Source organism: Callorhinchus milii, unplaced genomic scaffold (assembly GCF_018977255.1).
Source record: "Callorhinchus milii isolate IMCB2004 unplaced genomic scaffold, IMCB_Cmil_1.0 Scaffold2, whole genome shotgun sequence".
Classification (NCBI taxonomy): domain Eukaryota; kingdom Metazoa; phylum Chordata; class Chondrichthyes; order Chimaeriformes; family Callorhinchidae; genus Callorhinchus; species Callorhinchus milii.
The window spans coordinates 19,020,641-19,042,723 of record NW_024704743.1 but is presented as its reverse complement, the minus strand read 5'-3'; the positions used below and the strand labels follow the sequence as shown (position 1 = coordinate 19,042,723).

Here is a 22,083-nt window from a genome sequence, read left to right as displayed (position 1 = left end):
TATTGTACTGTAAACATTTAGGTAGATTTCTGGGTAAAGCATATCATGTAATGTAAGGCAACCCCTTTATCACACGTGTCCATAATATCCCTGTATTGAAACGAAGCACAAAGAAAACACATCAGCCAATTTGCACGCAGCAATGTTCCACGAACAACCAACTTCTCAGGGGGATTGTTGGCCCAGACACTGGGAGAAACTTCCTGCTCTTTTTGAATAGTGCCGTGGGATCTTTAATGTCAATGTGAAGCAGACAGGAGCTCGGTTCAGAACTGTGTCTCATATGACACAGTTCTGAAAATGTAACAACTAGCATCTATATAGCGCCTTCATGCAAGGTGACATCTCAGAGTGCTCACCAGTGACATAGCTTGACACCGAGCCACAGTCTAAGAGGAAGTTATAGGTGAAGACAAGAGCTTCTCATAAATAGTTACTAAATTTAAAGATTTGACTTGTACTAAAGAGTCATACTAACTTTTAACTCTCTTGGACCCCATTCCTCTTCTATCCAAACCCCAGCTTGGGTGCAAACCCTTGATTGCCCCGGGCATTGGGGCTTCCTTCTGACATTAAAGGCCCTATCTAAATGCAACTTGTTGTTGTTGTTGTTGTTTTACCGGAGGAAATTAAGTCAGCTATCTTCATGAAATGTTATTGTTTGTTTCTAGTGACAAAATTCATCGTTGTCACATTGTCATACTGTGCCATTATCAATTGCGTGCGATATCACTGTGACTAACACGATGCCCCGCTGTTCCCTGACCAAAATAAAATGGGTAGCAATCAATCCTCTCACGAAGGTAGCGACCCTTCAGTTTGAAATATGACTTTTATTTCCTCTGATTCGCTGGTGGATAATAGGATAACCTGGCCCTGAAGTCATCATTGTAAGCTCTTTTTTGATCTGTGTCGGGTTGGCTGGCCAAAAAAAAATTATGTCAGCTGATCACAGCATCACCATTCGCCTTCAAATTTCTTCATCAAGGAATGGCAGGAAAAAAATCAGCTGCTGATCTCTATTTAGTGACCCCTCTTCCCAGTCTTCTGAAAGGTGTAAATTTTGATCCAAGGCAAATTTGAGCTAGATTGAAATAATAATGATAATAACAAATAATCCTGTATACAATCCTAATACAAATTCACTGTATATTTGTGGGCGAAATGCGGCAGCCAATTGCGCACAGCAGTGTCCCACAAACAGTCCTGGATTGAAGTGACCAATTTATTTATTATTGTTTGTTTTCTTGAGGGATTATTATCAGGCGTGTGGAGTAAGGAAACTTGCCCAAGGTTTTGCCCTGCCGGGAATCAAACCCAGGTCTCTCGCTTGCGAGGTGAGTGCTCTAACCACTGAGCTACAGGACTCCACAAAAATGCTCTACAATTGTCAAAGTCCCTGATCACATTCACTGGCAACAACAACTTGCTTTTATATAGCTGTTGACAGTGGCGGAGCATGACGCCAAGCAAGGGGGCGGTGACCGTTGGCACGGTCGAAGAGGAAGGTCTTCAGGCATGACCTGAAGATGGGGAAGGAGGGGGCAAGCTGGAGGGATAGAGGAAGAGTGTTCCAGAGTTTTGCAGTGTAGTGTCTGAAAACGCAGCCACCGATAGTGGAACGGCTCACACACAGAGGGTGACTGGTTGGGTAAAGCACTGGTGTCAGTATAAAGAGGAAATATACCAATAAAAGGAATAAAATACCACAGCACATCACAAAGATTCAGATGCAGCAAGAAAACCATGGCTGAAACAATGGTGAATTGGAGATAAGGACTACAACAACAACAACAAAATTATCTACCGATATTACTGGTAAACTGATGTCCATAGGCGTCTGCCTACAAAATACACAGTTACTACATTTCACAGTAAACCCAGCGAAGCGCTTTGAGACATCCCACTGACGTGAAAGGCTCACTATCAAATGTAGGGATTATTATTGTATATATTACTGCTTTTCAACTCACTGGAGCTGGAGAGTGTCTTTCCTGATTCAGATAGAGACAGACCGGGAGTAACCATCAACAGACCACTTGTTTAATACTGACAACAATCTGGGAGAAGAAGCCTTTCTGAATCTCTGCCTGTTCAGGTGGATCTTAAAGATCCCATGGCACTATTCAAAAAGTGAAGCAAGTTTTTCCCAATGTTTTGGCCAACAATCCCCTTAATAAAATTGATCAATTACTATTTTACTTCATGGTTGTTGTGAGACACAGCTGGTTGCCACATTCACCTGCAAATTATAGCCATGACACTTTATAGCAAATCCTGTGAAGCATTTTGAGACATCCTCCAGACATGAAAAACAACAACTTGCATTTACATAGCGCTCTTCATGCCAAACAGAAACTCAGATCAGTGAAAGGTGCTATATTAAATGCAAAGATTATCGTGGAGACCTATAGCTCAGTGCTTAGAGCACTCTCCTCGCAAGCGAGAGATCTGGGTTCGATTCCAGGCAGGGCGAAACCATGCGCAAGTTTCCTTACTCCACATGACTGATAAATAATCCCTCAAGAAAATAAATAAATAAAATAGCAATTTGGTCACTCATTTCACAACTGTTTGTGGGACACTGCTGTATGCAATTGGCTGCCATGTTTTGCCCAAAAATATACCGTCAATTCACTTTACCGTATATTCTGTGAAGCACATTGAGACGTCTAGAAGACATGAAAAGCGCTATATCAAATGCAAGGATTATTGTATCATTAGCTATTTTTCCATTTTCCTTCACATTCTTGAATTCATGCCTCTTGTCTTTGAATACTCTAGTAGCTGGAAGAGGTTTTCGTAATTGACTCTCTCAAACCCTTTCAATATCTTAAACACCTTTACCTTATCACCCCACAACTTTCTCTGCTCCAATGGGAAGAGTCCTATCCTCTCCTCATATAATAATAATCCTTGCATTTGATACATCGCTTTATCATGTATTCGAGACATCTCAAAGTATTTCACAGAATATACTGTAAAGTGAATTGACTCTGTATATGTTGTGGGCAAAACAAGGCAGCCAATTGCGTCTGCACTGTTCAGTGGGACGTTAAAGATTCCAAGGAACAACTTGAAAAGAGTAGGATGTTTCTCCAAGGCCTGGCCAACAATCCCCCAAATAAAATTGGTCATTCCTTTTGCTGTTTGTAGGACATTGCTGTATGCAATTAGTCTGCTGTGTTTGCCTACATATCAAAGCTACTCCACTTCACAGTAAATCCTGCGAAGCACTTTTGGACATGCTCCCAATGTGAAAGGCGCTAGGCCAAGTGAAATGATTGATATTATAAATCCAAGCGTTGTTATTATCATATTATGGTATAATATAATAAGGGAAAGTAAAAAGTAAAAACTGTTGTGTGTGCTCGTCTCAGATCAGTTTGGAGACCAGGCTTTGTGATCTGTCAGCTGAAATGGAAACATTCATTTCTGTTGATAAAGTCAAATCGATCAATTTCTCTGCAGTTTTTAAGAATGCGTTGAAAAATTTTAATTTAATTTTTGTTGGAACGCAAGGAAAAGCAAGCCATTTAAAGATTTTCCTTGGCAATTATTAAAGTGTTTTTCACCCTATTCTTTGCAGTAAGTGCCACGGGATCTTTATGTTTGTCTTTTTCTTGGATCCAACCTCAAAAGGCTAACATTGGCTTGGTTTAATGGTCTCACTGACAAGTCTTTACCCTCATGAATAAAGTCTCTTTGTTTGGACAAGTGAACCATGTAGCCTATTCATCACGAGATCTGCTGACCTATCGTGTGTTTTTATTACTTCATAACTCAATCAAATCCTTCCTTATCGTGTGTCTGTTAACAAAAAAGTTTGTTAAAACCTTTGACATGAGCTAAATTCTACTGAGTGGAGATTAAACACATAACTTTCTGATTCAGAAGTGCGAGCATTGGCAACATACGCCACCCAGACTCCCATGTCTGTGTTAATGTGTGCTCTCCGCTAGCTCCTTGCATTTCCTGAATATTTTAAACTCATTTGTGCTTCAAGTCAAGTTCATCTGTTCCCTTGTTATTCCGGGAGATTTCTTTTATACTTATATTCATTCATCTTCACAATGCTTTGGTCTTCATTTTCCCAATCTTCTGTCATTCATAGGAAGATAGAAAATGGGCTATTCACACCATTAACCTTGGAGTCCTGTAGTTCACTTTGCAAGCGAGAGACCTGGCTTCGATTCCCGACAGGGTGAAACCTTAGCCAAGTTTCCTTACTCCACACGCCTGATAATAATCCCCCCCAAAAAACAATAGTAAATTGGTCACTTCAATCCACGACTGTTTGTGGGACACTGCTGTGCACAATTGGCTGCCGCATTTCGCCCACAAATAAACGGTCAATTCACTTTATAGTCTGGAAGCGCTTTGAGACATCTTGAAGACGTAAAAAGCGCTCTCTCAAACGCAAGGATTATTATTATTATTAACCTTGTTCCACCTGTTTATCAGATCTTTTAATCCCAACAAGTGATTATCCACTTTAGGGAGGGAGGCAAGATAAAGTGGTTCCAAGGTGATACGTTTGGCAACGGAATGTCATAATCAAGTCAAATTTGTGTGGTGGTCTTGGTAGGCGAGTTCCTGTCCCTAACCTATGTCTAATACTCTCTGGAATTAGTTAAGCAGGATGTGTCCCTGCTGAGGGAGTGCGCATTCCATTCCATTACACAGGAATTTCCATGTGTAGGTTGGGATACATGGTTTGGATGCTCTTAAGCATGATGATGTGTTTCTTATGTGTCAGACACCCTACTGCTGAAAAAATATTTGTCCCACCCTTTGGTCAAATGCCTTTATATCTCTACTAACCCTATTTTAAAGATTCCTATTGATTCCGCCGCTACAGCATTCTGGGGTAGGGCATTCCACTTATTCACAACCCGCTGTGTGAAGGAATGCTTCCTGACCTCAGTCCTAAATTATTTGACTCTGATTTAAAATTATGCTCCCTTGTAATGGTTCCTTCTACCAAAGGCTAGAGTGGTTCCAATATCTATTCCAGTCAGGCTAAACTGTGGCCCCCGGGGCCATCAAGAAGCAACCCTCGAACAATCGCACAAGTCTAGATAAGTCCGTGTTCGATCAGTTGTGTGTTTTCAGTTTTCCGTGGATATTTCTTGATTTGTGGCATAATGCCACTGATCTAACCTGTCAATCCTTTTTTTAATTTCATAACTCAATCAAATCCTTCCTTAACCTCCTCTGCCGTAAGGAATACAACCCCAGTCTACAAAACCTCTCATCATCATATATATACTGCTTCTTAGAGTGTTTCACAAAGACAGGGTCAGACGCACAGCAAGGGAGGAGAGGTGGCCATAGGTGTGGTTTAAAAGGGTAGGTTGTTAGATAGGAAGTAAATACAGATCAAGAGTGGATAAGGGTAGGGAGGTTATTAGCTCAGCACCTTCCGCCCTGGAATTAATCTAGTGAATCATCACTGGACGCCTTCCAGTGTAATAATAATAGTAACTTGTATTGATATAGCTCCTGTATGTCAAAATAGACACCTCAAAGTGCTTCAGAAAACATAATCAATTAGAAATGAAGTGGAGTTTGTTACACAAACACGGCCAATAGATCTGCAGCAGCAATGTCCTATAACAATACTGGGGTTGAGTATTTGAATTTTGAAAGTTAGTATAATTTTCCTAAGGTTAGGCACCCAAAACACTACACAATACCTCAAAAGAAGTCTGACCAATACTCTATACACTCTATCAATCTAATTCCTCCTCCCCGTTTCCCATCTCAGACACCCTTGTAAAGTACTTTGAGACATCCTCCTACATCAAAGGTTCTATATCAGTGTAATTTGTTGTTGTATACAATGTTCTCTTGATCGGCAACCCCAGTTTCCTTTGCCGCCTTATCCTCCTCGAGTTCTCTGCCGCCTTCAACACTGTCGACCATTCCTTCCTCTCCACTATCTCCCCAGGCATATCTCTATCTCTGCCTCTACCCTCAATTTCAGGATCAGTGCTGTTGTGACCGATTGCCTGTCAGAAAAATCTTTTACGAAAGGTTACCTTTTTTACCTCAATAATTATTGACTGGTTGTAGGTGTAACCACCACCCTCCCACCGCCACCCTACCCCCCACCCCACACACACACACAATTTTGACACAGTACTTTATCCTGAAGCCTGTACCCACCACCATTGTTGTTTAAAACCAAGGAATTTCAGTATTGTGTCATAGATAACGGCCCTAACTCAGTGCCCTATGAAATAGCACTTTGTGGTGGCAAAAATGTCACCAATCTCAGCCTTGAGTTCCAATACAAAAGGGGCTGGACTCAAGCTGTAAATTAATGGTGTACCATTGAAAGGTGAACACAACACAAGCCCCCTTTGCTTTGATAACACAAACAAGCAAACCAATTGAAAAAGTTCTTCCCATACTCTCTGGAACTCCATCCCAGAATTACTCTGTCTCACCTCCTCCCTCCTCAGCTTTAAAATCTTCATTGATTAGTCTTCTATTCACGCTCCTCCACCCCTCCGCCCCAACACCTCTTCAGCTACTAACCCCCCGTTCCCCTTCAGGCATGTGAAGCCCTTTCAGATATCCTCCCAACGTAAAAGGTGCTGTAAATGGAAATCTTTGTCATTGATATCTCAATTTACATCTAGGCTTCAAGTCTTTAAGATATTTAAACTTGTCCCTGATTAAATGATGATATTCGAATAACTTATCAAATATTGTTGAATTATTACAGCACTTTAAATAATGGCTTTGAATATTAATTGCAATACTGTCCAGGGGAAGGCATCTTTCCAAACTGTAACTAAATTATGTCAAGTGACGAATGTCATTGTTTAAATAATTCTGCTCACATTGCACTCATTTCAATGAGCACTAGAAGTATAAATTAATTCGTACCGACTACCTGATTGATTAACATGTAGTGACCAGTGGACTGGCAACTAAGAGGTTACTAAGACGGTGCTTTAAGTTTGTAGTAAAGCAAAGCTAGCAATGCTTCAGCCATCTCTCTCCGTTATCCATTGTTAAGGGGAAGAAGACATTCCACTATCTCTCCACACAACTGCGGCCCTTCTTACACAAGTTGTCTCCTTCACTTTATCTTACTTACCACCTCAGTCTCCTCCCGGCCGTAGAGGTACATGTCCACGCACCAAGAATGTCGTCCCGACTAGCAGTCACTTCCATCAAGTGGGAAGCAACAGGCTGATTCAAACCAAAGCGTCTCTTCTTTTCCCTGAAATCTTCGCTCCGCTCTATTAAAAGTGCTGTGCTGCCTATTTCCCACGGTTAAAAGCCTGCTCCAGTGCGTTCAGATGCAAAATAACTTCCCTATTAGTCAACAGCTGAAGCTTAATGCTTGGCAAGCAGCGGCTGTCTGAAAATTCCAGAATTTGGGAATGGCTGCTGTGGTGGAAGTGAGTAAGTGCATAGCTCGAAGCAGCTTTCTGTGGAGAGGTGGGGGGAGGAGGAGAGACAACTTCATTCAAGTCTTAGTTAAACGTTCACCATCACATGCTCTGATTCAGGCAGATGACTGGCTGTCAGGAGAGGAGAATGAGCAAAGCTTCCAGTGCCCAGCTGTGGATTTAGTGATGCTGCTGACTTCCCCTAGTGAGGGGAATGGGGATGAAATGCCTTGTGTTAAAAAACAAACAGAGCTCCATTGCTGGACACAACCAGCAAAAGGCTTCCGTTCATCAGAATAACGCAAAAGTATCACCGCAGAATTGCATTTATTCTAGTTGCTACCTGGCTGCTTTTAATGTCAGATGTGATATTAAACCGAGGCCCTGTTCAGGTGGATGTTAAAGATCCCAATGGCATTATTCGAAAAGAGAAGTGAGTTTCTCCCAGTGTCCTGGCCAACAATACCCCAAATAAAATTGGTCATTCACTCCATGGCTGTTTATGGAACTCTGCTGTGCGCAAACCACAAAATACACAGTCACACTTTACAATATATCCTGCAAAGTGCTTCAAGAAGTCTCAAAAAGGTGATAATGGGCTCTACAAATTGCAAAGATTATTATTATTATTTTACCCAGACCCTACACTAAGACAGTAGCTTCCCTCTCTCATTGTGAAGCTCTCTGTTAAGCCCTCTCTCCTACTTGTTTTAAACACACTCCACCAGGCGTTAGAGAAAAACCAAATGACGGACAAGCCATGTCCAGGATGATCCAAGCAGAATCAGGGTTCAATATCTTTTCCATGGCCTAACTTCAGGAACTTCTATCAGGAACTAATTCAATGTTTTACTCTTTTCGGTGAGCCAGGCGTTCAACACTTGCGGAAACCCATCACCGTGTTTAATAATATAAAATAATACTTGCATTTGATATAACATCTTATTGTGTCATCAAAGCACTTCACCAGATTTATTGCAAAGTGTTGTTGCTGTATTTGTAGGCAAATGCAGCATCCAATCCAAACAGGAACATTATTGTGTGCAAATTTGTTGCTGTGTTTACCTAATAAATACAGTCAGTTCACAGTAAATTCTGTGAAGCATTTCAAGATGTCTTCCCTATGTGAAAGGCGCTATGTCAAATGCAACGATTATTATTAACTTTGGCACAGACTCGTGAAGTCATCCTGACAGTATTTATAGCACACAATTCAATTTTCATTTAACAAACACAATTCTCCAACAGAAATAAATCAGTTTTAGGAAAGAACTGAAACATTTTGGGGAAAAAAGTATTTAAACATTTAAACAATTACCAAAGTCAATGACCCTCCCAACATACTCATTTAAATCACGTTTCCTTCTCGCCTCCAACCACTAACAGAAGACTGGACCTAGACAACAGCAACAATAATAACTCGTTTTTATATAACGGCTTTCACACAGGAAAGCGTCTCAGAGCGCTGTTCAATACCGAGCTGGGTGAGTGTAGGTGAAGGGGTGGGGGTGGAAGGGGCAGGTAACCATAGATGTGGTCAGAGTATTAAGGAAGGATTTAAAGATAATAATAAATAATAATGATAATCTTTACATTTAGTACAGTGATTTTCACGTCAGGAGGATTTCCAAAGGCGCTCCACAGGATTTATTGTGAAGTGTAGTGTAAAAGTTGGGGAGGAAAGGAGAAAGGAGTGAACCCATAAATGAAAATTGACGGTAATTTTCAATGACGTGATACGTCACACCTCAAAACTGTCACTCTCAAACTATAACCAGCCAGTCATTTATAGGAATTAAGGGGTGTCACATACTCTCACAATTCAAGAGTAAAAGTGCATAAGTGCAGGGAACTAGTAAGGATATGTCTATCTCACAAGTGAGCTGGCAGCAGAACTCTAAATATACCGATATCTAAAAATTAATCAGATATATATAATGGGAAATCGAGCTAGACCTTGCTGACCTCTTCCACCCCTCCTTCCCCATGGTCAAATCTAGGATATTCACTTTCTTGGCTACTACGTGTCAGTCTGGCTCAGTTGGTAGCACTCTTGCCTCTGAGTCAGAAGGTTCTCTTCGACCGTGCCTTCAGCTCCCCTCTCGACTCTTTACCCCCTCCTCGCTCCCTCCCTTCCCTCCCCTCACTCTGACCATTCCCCCCCTGCTCGGGTCCCGACCCAACTGTCCAGCGCCTTGGGATGTCCTCCCGATGTGAAAGGCGCTCTATAAATGAAATCTTGTTGTTGTTGTGAGTTCAAACATCCCTTCAGGATTCGGAGCTACAGTCTAGACTGACACTGTGCAGTTCTGTGGGAGTGATTCATTGTCAGAGATGCCTCCTACAGATTATACTGAGATCCCATCAGACTGTTCTGGTGGATATTAAAGATCCCATAGCAATATCAATAAGAGAAAGGAGTTCCTCCCTATAAGAAGTGTCCAGGCCAACAATATTCTACATAAATTAGTCGTTCATTCTGTGGTTGTTTGTGCGGCATGCCATGCACAAATTGGCTGCCACATTTGCCTACAAGTACACAGTCACTACACTTTATAATAAATCTGTCAAATGCTTTGAAATACTTTGACAAAGTGATGTGGCACCATATCACAATCCAAAACTATTTTACCAAGCAGTAAGTAGGAACCTGGTTGTTAATTGATTGACAGATTGTTTTTCAGGTGGTAATAATCCCTTCAAAAAAATTAATTAATTTAAAAATACATTTGTTCACTCAATCCAGGACTGTTTGTGGGACACTACTGTGGCAATTGGCTGCCACGTTCCTCCCACAAAAATATACAGTTAATTCACTTTACAGTATATTCTGTGAAGCACTTTGAGACGTCTCAAGGTGCTATATCAAATGCAAGGATTATTATTATATTATTAGTGACTGTAACTAGAGGAGGAAAGACACTGCAGGAACGGGAGACCTGAGCGAAAATCAATGAGAAATTGTTTGATAAAATAGAAAAAAATCAAGTTCAATCAAATAAATTCCTCTGTTGTTCTTTTAAAAATATCCTGAACGGGGTGCTGTAAGGCTGTTCCTGTCTTTGCTGCTCAGTTTCCATGGTAACAAGTTTGGGGCTATATTGGGCTTGAGTTGCAAACTGGAGAAAGAGTGAGAGAAATAAATCCTTCCAAATAAGTAAAAATAATTTGGTCACTCATTCCACGACTGTGGGACACTTCTGTGTGCAATTGGCTGCCTTAATTTCGCCCACAAAATATACAGTCAATTCACTTTACAGTATATTCTGTGAAGCGCTTTGAGACGTGATAAGCCGCTATAGCAAATGCTAGGATTACTATTTTTATAGCGTAGCAAAGACAACCTCTGCAAAGCTCATTCTCACGATACTCGCACTTTAAATAAGTGAGCGTTTGAAAGGTTCTGCTGAAAAAAATGCTTCTTGTAATCAGGTGTGCCTCAGTGAAGCAAACAGGGACTAACAGCTGGTACAGAGGTGGCCTTGTGCAGCTGTACGCTTCTCAAATTACTGCGGGTTCAAGACTGCAGCTTTATAGAAATCGTGATCTCCAAAGAAGACCACAATTTTGGCAAACTGAGGTTGGGACAAGGCCTGAGACAAAATTGGAAATTGCCCAGATGCGCACTTTCTTGCAACCCCCAAACTGAGACGCCCAGGTAACCTGGTCCCAGACATGTCCCAACGTATTGTTATTATTATCTGCTGGCAGATGTGTTAGAGCAATCTGAACTGACATACCCTCCAGATTCTTTCCCTTTTCGCCCACAAAATATACAGTCAATTCACTTTGCAGCATATTCTGTGAAGCGCTTTGAGACACCTAGAAGCACTATATCAAACGCAAGGATTACTATTATTATTATTTTCTTTAAGGCAGACACTTGTGATCTTTTTTTTCAAAGAAACAGAGATAGTAATTCAACCTGCCCATCCCACTCCCACCCAACCACATTGTATCCTTGACCTGAATGGTACATTTCATCACCTGGACATTGCAGTACTGCGCTATCGTCGGTGAGCTCGAAGGTTTAATAATATTGCTTGAATTTGACGTAGCATCCATGTCATTCAAAAGTCTCAAAATCCTTCACAGATAATTGCTGTCAAATATAGTGACTGAGTAAGTAAAAGTAAGTAAAAGTGGCAGCAAATTTGCGGATAGTGAGGTTCCTGGATGTAAGGAAGAGGAAACAAACAGGTATGAAGTGAAATTATGTGGAGGATTTTTGGAGAAACTTCTTTCTCGTTTTGAATAATATCATGGGATCTTTAACACTTGCCTGATCATTGCAGAGTGGACTTCAGTTTAATGCCCTGTCCAAAGGATGGTACCTCTTGTCTTAGTACTGTACTGAAGAGTCAGCTTAAAGTTTGCAGGAACAATACACAGAGGGAGTTTGACATCTGTGTCTTTAGAAATTGGTGGCAAAATACAATGTATCATTGATGTTTGATCATATTTCACCTCCATATATTTACATTAATGTTACCAGCACTACAAGTGGCAGTAAGCAGGTAGTCTAGGCTGACATTAAAATGCAGTGCTGGGGGTGCTCCATTGTTGGAGGTGCTGTCCTTTGGACGATACATGAAATCGAGGTCTCATCTGCTTGTTCAGGTGGATGTTTAAGATCTGAAGGCACATTTCGAAAGGGGGAGTTTCCTGGCCAACAATTCCCAATAAAATCAGTTAATCACTTTTTTGGGACATTGCTGTATGTAAATTGGCTGTTGTGTTTGCCCACTTTACAGCGCATCCCGTGAAGCACTTTGAGACAACCACCCAAGGTGAAAGGGGCTATTTCAAATGTAAGGATTATTATATAATTATTACAATAATCCTTGCATTTGATATAGAGCCTTACCACAATTTCAAAGCATCTCAAAGTGCTTTATATTAATTATTGGAAAGTGTAGTGACTGCATATATGTTGGTGAACATGGAGCGATTTACGTAAACAATGTCCCATAAAAGCCATGAAGGGAGTGGCCGGTAAGTCTCGGAGCTCAAATTCAAACTGAATTGCAGGACAAGGATATCAAGATCCATTGCTTAGGCAATTTCTGCCCATAATTTCTAACTTTGATTCATCTATATGCGAGAGAAGGGAATTTATTTCAGTGTCCTGGTCAGTAATCAATCCCTCTGATTAAATTGAACATTCACTCTATGACTGTTTATGGTACAATGTTATGTGTGATTTGGTTTTGCCTACAAATAGTCACAATACTTTATAATAAAATCCTGTGAAGTCTCAGAGACATTTTGATGACATGCCGCGATATCAAATGAGGCGGTGGAGGCAGATTGTGTCAGCAAATCGAAAAAGGAATTTGATAGCTATTTGGCAAAAAATTCAATTGAAAGGTATGATTATTTCTGGTTCTATATTTACATAGATTTTACAGCACAGAAACGGGTCACTTGGCCCAACCAGTCCGCGCCGGTGTTTATATTCCCCCTGAGTTTCCACCCACTCCTTGTTCGCTCCCATACACTTCTATTCTCTTCTCCCTCATGTGTATATAGCTTCCTCTTAAATGTATCCATATATGCTGCCTTTTTTTTCTGTTGTCACATCAACAGATAAAGTAAGCATACACAATCTTTGAACAGAATTTAATTAGATTCCTTTTCCCAATGAGTTACATATTATTGTATTATTATGATAATAATCCTTGCATTTGATATTGCACCTTTTCACGTTGTTGGAATACCTCAAATCACTTCACAGGATTCATTAGAGTGACTGCGTATTTTATAGATAAGGCAACAACTTGCATTTATACAGCGCCCCTCACACAGGATAGCGTCTTGGAGCATTGACACTCAATCAAGTGCAAGGATTATCATTATTTTCAAAACCAACGAAGTAGCAGAGACAAATGGTATCAGCAAATTCAGGATGGAATTTGAGTTGCTTAGCAATAATGTGCTGCTGAAGTCTCACATAATGCTTTGCAGAATTTTCAATAATCATAAATAAATTAAACATTAATCCACCCCTCGGACTCTCATTAAAATGACAATTCAGGATGACTCACTAGAATGAATGTTTTGTAAATGCTCCTCTTCACTGAGGGTTACCTTATATCATATCCACCTTATATCGTATACACAGTCACTATGTTTTATAATGAAATCCCGTGACGTGCTTTGAGACGTCCTCCTGATGCGAAAGGTGCTGTATCAACAACTTGCATTTATATAGTATCCTTATGTAGGATAACGTCTCAAAGTGCTTCACAGTGGTGCTGAGCAAAGGGGAATGGGAAGGGGAGGTAACCATAAGCCCTATGGAGTCCTGTAGCTCAGTGGTTAGAGCACTCGCTTTGCAAGCGAGAGACCTGAGTTCAATTCCAGGCAGGGCGAAAACTTGGGCAAGTTTCCTTACTCCACACGCCTAATAATAATCCCTCCAAAAAAACAAAAACAATAATAAATTGGTCATTTTCAATCTACGACTGTTTGTGGGACATTGCTGTGCGCAATTGGCTGCCGCGTTCGCCCACAAATATACAGTCAATTCACTTTACAGTGTCTTCTGTGAAGCGCTTTGGGACGTCCTCCCGACGTGAAAAGCGCTATATCAAATACAAGGATTATTATTATTATATCGTATAAAAGGATTATTTTTATCAATACAATCTCAGAAGGAAATTTTTACGATATTCAAACATGTCATTATTTCAGCTTAAATGACTGTAGGCTCTGAAGTCCCTTTCACGTTCTCACTGGAAGAAACCAGACATTCACACAAGTGGACAGATCTGCAATGGTGTCATCGAGAACTACAGGCCTGTGACATTAAGAGTGATCCACACACAATGGCATTTCAGAGGCTACATCACCTAATGCCATTTTACTTCAATGTCTGCCTAAGTTGAATAAATACTCCATAGGACATGATTTATGAGCTACAGGAGCTGAGGGGAGGTTGGAGGAAGAGAAATTCTGTGTGTGTAAGGAAAGAGGCCAAGGTTAAATAATGGAGATTGATGATTATTTTGGAGTTTCTTTGGAATTCGGAGAGCACAATGTGGAGGGTTGGGAGCAATTAGCACCAATATACGTATGAACTGGCCAAATCGCTTCTTTCTGTGCTGTAGACTTTCCATGATTCTATGTCAAAATTACTGGCTTGGCAATCAGACAGAAAATAAAACTGTACTCACTGTGCTCGATACAGTCAAGGGTTCTTTGGGAAGACTCAGTTCTCTTAAAATATCTTCAAAAATCCCTTTGGTTATCTCCCCTTCTACTCTACTATCTCTTGCCCTGCTCGGGCTCCCAACTCTGTTTCTATGAGATGTTATCATATGTGAAAGGCACTACAAAGTGCAAGTTGTTACTACATTCTGTTGTCCTGTGCTGCCTGTGTGTGTGAGTACAATGAAGAAGGATGCCTCACAGATTGCTTCATTCATCACACTGGTTACACTCCTGCTGTCAATGTTTGCTGTTCTTATCCAGTGCTCCCTGACTAGTTTATCCCACTACATCAAAGAGAAGCATTATTATTATTGTTATTAAATGTATAAGTTAGGTGTACATTAAAGATCCCTGGGTTGAAGGGAATATCATGGCTAATGATCCCTCAATAACATTGGTCATTCACTTCATGGCTAGTTGTGGGGCATTGCTATGTGCAACATTTCACCCACAAAATACACAGGCACTGCACTTCACAGCTATTTGTTGGAAATTGTTGTGCACAAATTGGCTTTCAGGTTCACCCGCAAAATACAGTCATACCACTTTACAGTATATCCTGTGAAGCACTTTGAGATATTTCGATGACATGATAAAATGCTACATCAAATGTAAGGATTATAGTATTGTTATGCATGGAAATCCATCACCATGTACTGGAAATCTATCACCATGTATAAATGTATTGCCGAGAGAGATCCTACCACTAGTAATAATAACCTTTCCACTTCACGTAAGGTGGATGTCTCAAAAGTGTTTTACAGATATACTGTAAAGTGTAGTGACTGTGTAATCCCTAGATATCCCACAACCGATAGATTCATTCCCAGCACTATGATCGCAACATAATCCGTTCCAAAACAATCTGCAAAAAATGTTGCATTAATATTTGTAGAAGATTACTACTAGCATCAGTGATTTTTTGAATCTTGAACTCCCATGGTGTCTAGGATTTTGTTAAATCTAGCTGAGCAGTTTTTTTTCTTATAAGTGCTTTGTGCACTAACTCAATTATGCTCTTTGCACACAAATAGGAATTTCTGTACAATTTTGTGCTTTGCTGCACGTCTGCACAAAATCACACAATATGCAACTTAGCCTGCCAGACATCTTATGTTATTAATAATATGAACACCCCCCTGCCCACTGAGCAGTCTTCTCACCAGTTGGAGGAGCAGAGATTCAACAGCAGTTGCTCACCTCTCAGAATACTAATCACAGTAGGCACCAAGCCCTGCATAAATTAATGTGTGCTCACAGACATGGACTCCTCTTAGCCCAAGCCACAGTGTTTCCTCATCAGCTATTTGACAGATCTGCCTTTGCTATTCTGCAATACAGGAGGATTTGTGATGTACCTGCCAGCTTGATGTTCTAGGTAGACGTCCAAGTCCTCTGACGGATTTATGACCATTCCTATATTTGATGTAGCGCCTTTCACGTAGTTAGGACGTCTCAACGTGCTTCACTGGATTTACTGTAAAATGGAGTGACTGTATATTTGAGGGGCCAAATCCCTCCCTTCTGTGCTGGAAATATCTGTTTTTAACAATCTGCTTCTAATCCTCAACCTGGTGAGTCAGAGGCAAGAGTTCTACCGACTAAGTCACACTGACTGATACCTTCCGTATAATCGGTCAGTTCTGAATTAGCAGCGTGTAATTGCCATCCAGGGATAAAGAAGATGTTGAATATCAGGTCTCAATGTTTGATTAAAACAGAAATTCTGTAATTTACTTTAGAATTTCAATGGCAACTCTCTTACATAGAGTTACACATATAGAGTGATACAATACAAACATAGGTCATTTGGGCCAACAAGTCCGTGCCAGTGTTTATATGAGGCTCCATCCCTTTTATTCTCCTCTCATATACCATTCATCCATGCATCAAGTTTTCTTTTAAACAAATTGATGCTTTTTGCTTCCAGCAATGAATTCCACATTCTCGCCACCCTTTGAATGAAGCCGTTATTTCGAAACCGACTATTAGATCCACTGCTAGCTATCTTACGTGTGTCAGTTGGTAGACTCTCCCCTCTGAGTCAGAAGGTTGTGAGTTCAAGCTGCATGTTGAGATTTGAATTCAATAGACTCTCAGCTGACACTTCTGTGCAGGGATGGGGATGTGTTGTATTTTTGCCAGTGCCATTTTTTGGGTAAGATGTTAAACTGAGGTCCTGTCTGCCTGTCCAGGTGGATGTTCAGGATCCCTTGGCACTATTTGAAAAGAGAAGGGAGTTCTCCCAGTGTCCTAGCCAACAAATCCCCAAATAAAAGTATCATTTGCTTCATGACTGTTTGTGGAACATTGACGTGTGCAATTGAGCTGCCATAATTTGCCTACAAACTCTCCACTTACAAATCCTGTGAAGAACTTTGAGATGAAAGGTGTTACTTCAATTGCAAGGATTATTTAGGATTATTATTTATTAATGTACTGTCATTTTGGACTCACATTTTGGAAACAGACCATTAATGGAGTGAAGAATGCTGGGAGATGTAGTTAAAACACATTGTGTTGCAATTAAACCATTTATATGCACAACAGTGCTTTACCCTGGGAATAAGCAGCAGGTCCATCTAATAATTTCCAATTGCTATGGTAACAGTCAGCTGCTATCAAGCCAAGGCTCACAGAACCAGTTTGCAGAGCGGTATTATTGTTGGGGGATCCAAATAAAGAGCTTTTAGTTAAAATCTTGCAAGTCAAAATGGCTCCACAATAGGGAAGCTTTTGAGCAGTAATACCTGTGACGAGATTTGTCACCTTCTGGATGGTAGCACAAGATCATACAGACTTGATTATTAACAAGCATCTTTAGAAGAGGGTCGATAAACGGGAATATTTGTTACAGCAACCAAATCACACTATAAAGCATCCACTTGGAGCTCAGAAATAGCGTAACTGAATAAACTTAGGAAATTAGCAGGGACTAGAGTCTTGAAATGTGTAAGCAATTTCTTAAAGGGGTGCTTGAAATGTGTTTGGTGATCCCCTGGTTATTTGTAAAGGATGAAGAGTGTGTGTGTGATTTTTGGGGCATTATCTGTAATTCATATCATTGGTTTGAACGACACGAACAATACAAATGATATAGCACCTTTTATGTTTGGAGGAGGCCTCAGAACACTTGATAATGTTGTCTGGGCACCTGAGCTAGGAGTGGGTACTGAGGGGGTGCGGGAAAATGATTTACCACTTTAGCTCAGAGAGTAGGGAAAATGGTGGGATATGTTAACCAACACCTATGCTGCTTTTTAATACACACATTGAAATGCGACCTAATGATAATTAAGACATAAACTTGACCTTAGGTTTGCTGCAAGAGGAACAACAACAACAACGTGGATTTATATAGCGCCCTCCAAGCCGGACGGCGTCTCAGAGCGCTTTACAGTAACGGATCCCGGGGCTGAGCCAGGGGGAGGGAGAAGAAGATAACCAAAGGTGCGGTCGAAAAGAAAGGTCTTCAGCAGAAGACCTGAAAATGGGGATGTCCCTCTCCTTGGACGCCCTTTCTCAACCAGCTGGATTGCCAGTTAGAGAGATACTGGCTTTACTCTGATTTTTTCAACCCTGTAAGGATTATGATTTTACTTCATCACATATTTTATATAGGGCCTCACTCCACAAATCTGGCACAACCACCATGCTCTGATTTATGTCAAAGTTCTGACAAATCATTCTCAGTAAATTGTGGCTATAAACCATTGATAAACTAACTGTGTAACATTAGCAAGCCTTCCTTCGCATGAAACGTTAAACCGAGGTCCCGTCTGCCTGTTCAGGTGGATGTCAAACATCCCATGGCACTTTGCAAAAAGTGAAGGGAGTTTCTCCTGGTCCTGGTCAACAATCCCCCAAATAAAATTGGTCATTCATTCCATGGTTGCTTGTGGGACATTTCTGTGTGCAACTGGCTACCATGTTTTACCCATAAAATACACAGTCAATCCACTTTACAGTATATCCTGTGGAGCACTTTGAGACGTCTCAACAACATGATAAGGTGCTATATGAAATGCAAGGATTATTATTATAATAATCTTGTAGTTTCACTGAAAGTGTCAGAATTATTTAGAATTAGGCAATTATTGACAGCTTTGGTGCCACACATCAGTAAATGAATGTGTTATCAAAGTCCACTAAAGTCGCTCCTATAGTTACTGGCCTCTTTCACAGTATAGAGTTGACAGGAGAAAAAAAAAAGAAGCTCTATTACTCAATATTATAAAAGTAATAATGTTCATATTTGATACAGCATTTTATCATGTCATCAAGACGTCTCAAAGCAATTCAGAGGATTTTACTGCAAACTGCAATGACTGTATTTGTAGACAACTGCAGTAGCCAATTTATAATAAATAATAATAACATTCCTTGCCTTATCACGTCTTCGAGACGTCTCAAAGCACTTCAAAGAACATACCGTAAAGTGAATTGACTGAATTTGTGCACAGCAATGCCCCAAAACAGCCATAAAGTGAATATCCAATTTTATTTGGGAGGATTGTTGACCAGGATGCCAGAGAGAATCCATTCTCTTCTCGAATAGTGCTGAGGGATCTTAAATATCCACCCTGAACAGTTGATGGGACCTAAAGGGCAGCAACTCAAACACTGCAACACACACCCCAGCTATGCTTTGAGTGTCAACCTCGATTACAACCTTCTAACTCAGAGGAAAGATACCTCATTCCTCACGGGGAACTTCGCCATTGAGGGAACATCACCATTTAGCGAACAGCTGATTCTCAATTCTTGGATCAAGCACGTTTTGAGGTTGAATTCCATTCCTGTTCAAAATGTGGACGTGTTTCATTCTGAAGTACTCACAAGACTTCTGCTCCTATGGTTTTGAGTGACCGGAGAGTATCTCGTAACTGGTTCAGACCTTGAGTTTAAATGTTTTGGGTGAAATGATGCAACAGTCAGTTACAGATGGAAGTGCTGCAGGACATGAACAATCACAGAGCATTGAGATGACAGAAAATGTACTTAAGACAAAACAGGCCTCTCTCTCCCCTTGTCCTCCAGAGAACATGCCAATGATGCTCAGCCTCTGACATCAGCCAATAAAAACCATTCCAATGCCACTCATATCGATATAAATGACGTGTGAATATTTAAACTAACAAAATCAAGTGTAGATAGCACCTTAAATTAACATGGAGGCGATGAGACAACAACAACTTGCATTTATTGCAGCACCCCTCACGGAGGGCACGTCCCTTTTAAAAGTTTGGCTTAGAGTAGGGAAAAAAATATTAAATTGGCATAAATAGCCCAGAAAAGTTAAAAAAATGCAACACTAACATAATTTGAAGTTCCCGATCACTGTAAAGTCCTTTCACACCCTTTAATAGTTCACCATGTAACGCCATAGAATGTGAAGAACAGGTGGTAGACAAGCAAGCAGGCTGTCTCCTGTCAGATGCTTGAAATATGGGGCATGATTCACAGTCAAGGATTTCTTCCTACTAGTCTCCTGCTTTTAACTTCAAGTGCCAAGAATCAGATTGAGAAAGCATAACTTTTAGGGTTGGGGTTGTTTATTGAAGTCTTGAAGAACTTAAGGAATTGATATATTATTGCTATTATTAATGAACAGCTTGGGTGTTTAACAATTTGTCCAAAAATATATACCCTTTCTCACTATGAGAAGGCAACTCTTTTTGTTTCAAAAAGTTGAAGTTTTTTGAAAAAAACTCCATAGATGTAAAACGCAGTTTGTTTCCTGCTAAATAGTTTTGAGCGCACAGAATGAGAGCCGCAGAGTATCTGCTGCACTGCGATTCCCTCTGTTGACTTGAATGTAACGGTTTAAAATGAACGAAAATACATTTTGATTTTTCTTAGTAGGTAAAGGTGGTGCTTTTAAAGAAAAAAAATCATTTGTTAAACATTCATTTGCCGATGAAGGAAAAGAATGGTCAGGGAGAAGCTTGGTGTCATCTTGTTCAAAGTGATGTCTAACCCTGATACCATCTAAACCATTGTGTCTTTAAAAACAAAACTGGGTTTGCCAGCCACTTTAACGTGAAGAGAGATGATGCCCTTTTAAATGCATCTTTAAGACAATAAAAGGCTCTGCATTGTGGCTTCTTCACAATAAGAACAGGGGAGGCTGTGAAATAGTCACCATTGTAACTGTGTGGAGGGAAAAATTACAACTAAACCATAGCTTTCGTGGCATTTTACAAAGGGATGTTTAACCCACTGGGTAATGAACATGCATCAAGTTAGAACCACTCATCGAGTGCTATTTAAGGTACCATTTAGAATACAAAAACTAAAGGGGGCCTTGTTCTGATTTACTCAATGGTTTCTTATGGGTGAGTTTCTGACAGGCAGACAGTTATTCCTGACTAACTTAACATCAACAGTTCACGAATGGATCAAACACAAATTTGCAAAATGACAGTCATTTGTAGAAAAGCACTCTTCACAAAAAAAAGGCTCAGCTTCTATTAACTGCTGTTGCATCTTGTCACATTGTCGCTGGCACTATCAGGAGGCATAAAACAACAGGATACCAAGGGGGATTTCAGAGCAATGTAATTCTGTCAGTCTGTCATTAAATGGGTGTCAAATTGAGTGAGCGAGCAAGCCAACCACATTTTCCACTGGGACCTGATTCAATGCTTAGCCTGTAGCATCATACACTTACCTCAGGAATAAGGTGCTTAGGACCAGGAGTCATTAGACGTCGATCAAGCATACCAGACCAGGTCCAAGTGTATTGCAGGAACAGCCACTGGACGTACGTATCAGACCACAACCAGCAGGGAACAAAACTATGTGCTGCAGGCTTGTTACACCTCCAATTTAAGGCCCTTATTTGCTGTGCAGGATCAGGCCTGCTGCTGGATCTTTCTCAGCGAAGCGCAGTGCTGATCTGCCCCAGTTGTTGATTTCATCCAGCTCCTGCTTTAGGATGGAGCGCAGGAACCAGAGTCCTGTCAACATAAATTAACAGGCAGAGAGATGGGGAGGAACATACTCCAGTCACAGTGACGTGGGTCCACCTCGCAGTCTCAGTAGCCTGCCGTCAGAGGAGAGGAACATTTCATTAGTCCCTGTTCCAAGCCTCGGAGCAGGCAGATGCTGAACAGGGGGAAATGACAGCCCCAGCTTTTGACCTCTCCTTAATAAACATCTACTGAGAACACAATTAGTCCAGCCAACCAGAACTGTACTAGCCCATCGTGATTGATGTTTAGCAGTACACTGTAGCTGTGTGGCTGCCAGCAAGCTTTTTTACGTGAGAAAAAAAAGCTGCTTTTAGGTTTGTGTTTTTTTAGACAGCGATATCAATGGCAAGCTATGCGGTTTTAGCTGGTTAGACGCCCCTACGCAGTTCCCCAACGCACACTCTGGGGTCGCCAACCCTTGGCTCTTGCCAACCTGCGCCTAATACTTTCCGGATTAGGTCAGCAGGATGCATCCCTCC

At 40.8% G+C, this 22,083-nt stretch overlaps 1 protein-coding gene across 3 annotated transcripts in view; it reads right to left on the bottom strand.

The window, feature by feature from the left end:
• LOC103176297 (voltage-dependent L-type calcium channel subunit beta-2) overlaps window positions 1-21,609 on the bottom strand; it is a 76,312-nt gene extending 54,703 nt beyond the window's left edge. For 2 of the 3 annotated variants that reach the window (XM_007889749.1, XM_007889751.1), the window contains exon 1: window positions 21,301-21,609. In XM_007889749.1, coding sequence (XP_007887940.1) covers window positions 21,301-21,351 — 51 coding nt within the window. In that variant the 5' untranslated portion in view covers window positions 21,352-21,609. Of the gene's footprint in view, window positions 1-7,114; window positions 7,333-21,300 lie in introns of those variants that run through there. The other variant, XM_007889750.2, reaches the window with a different exon arrangement.
• Between the last annotated feature and the right edge of the window lie 474 nt (window positions 21,610-22,083).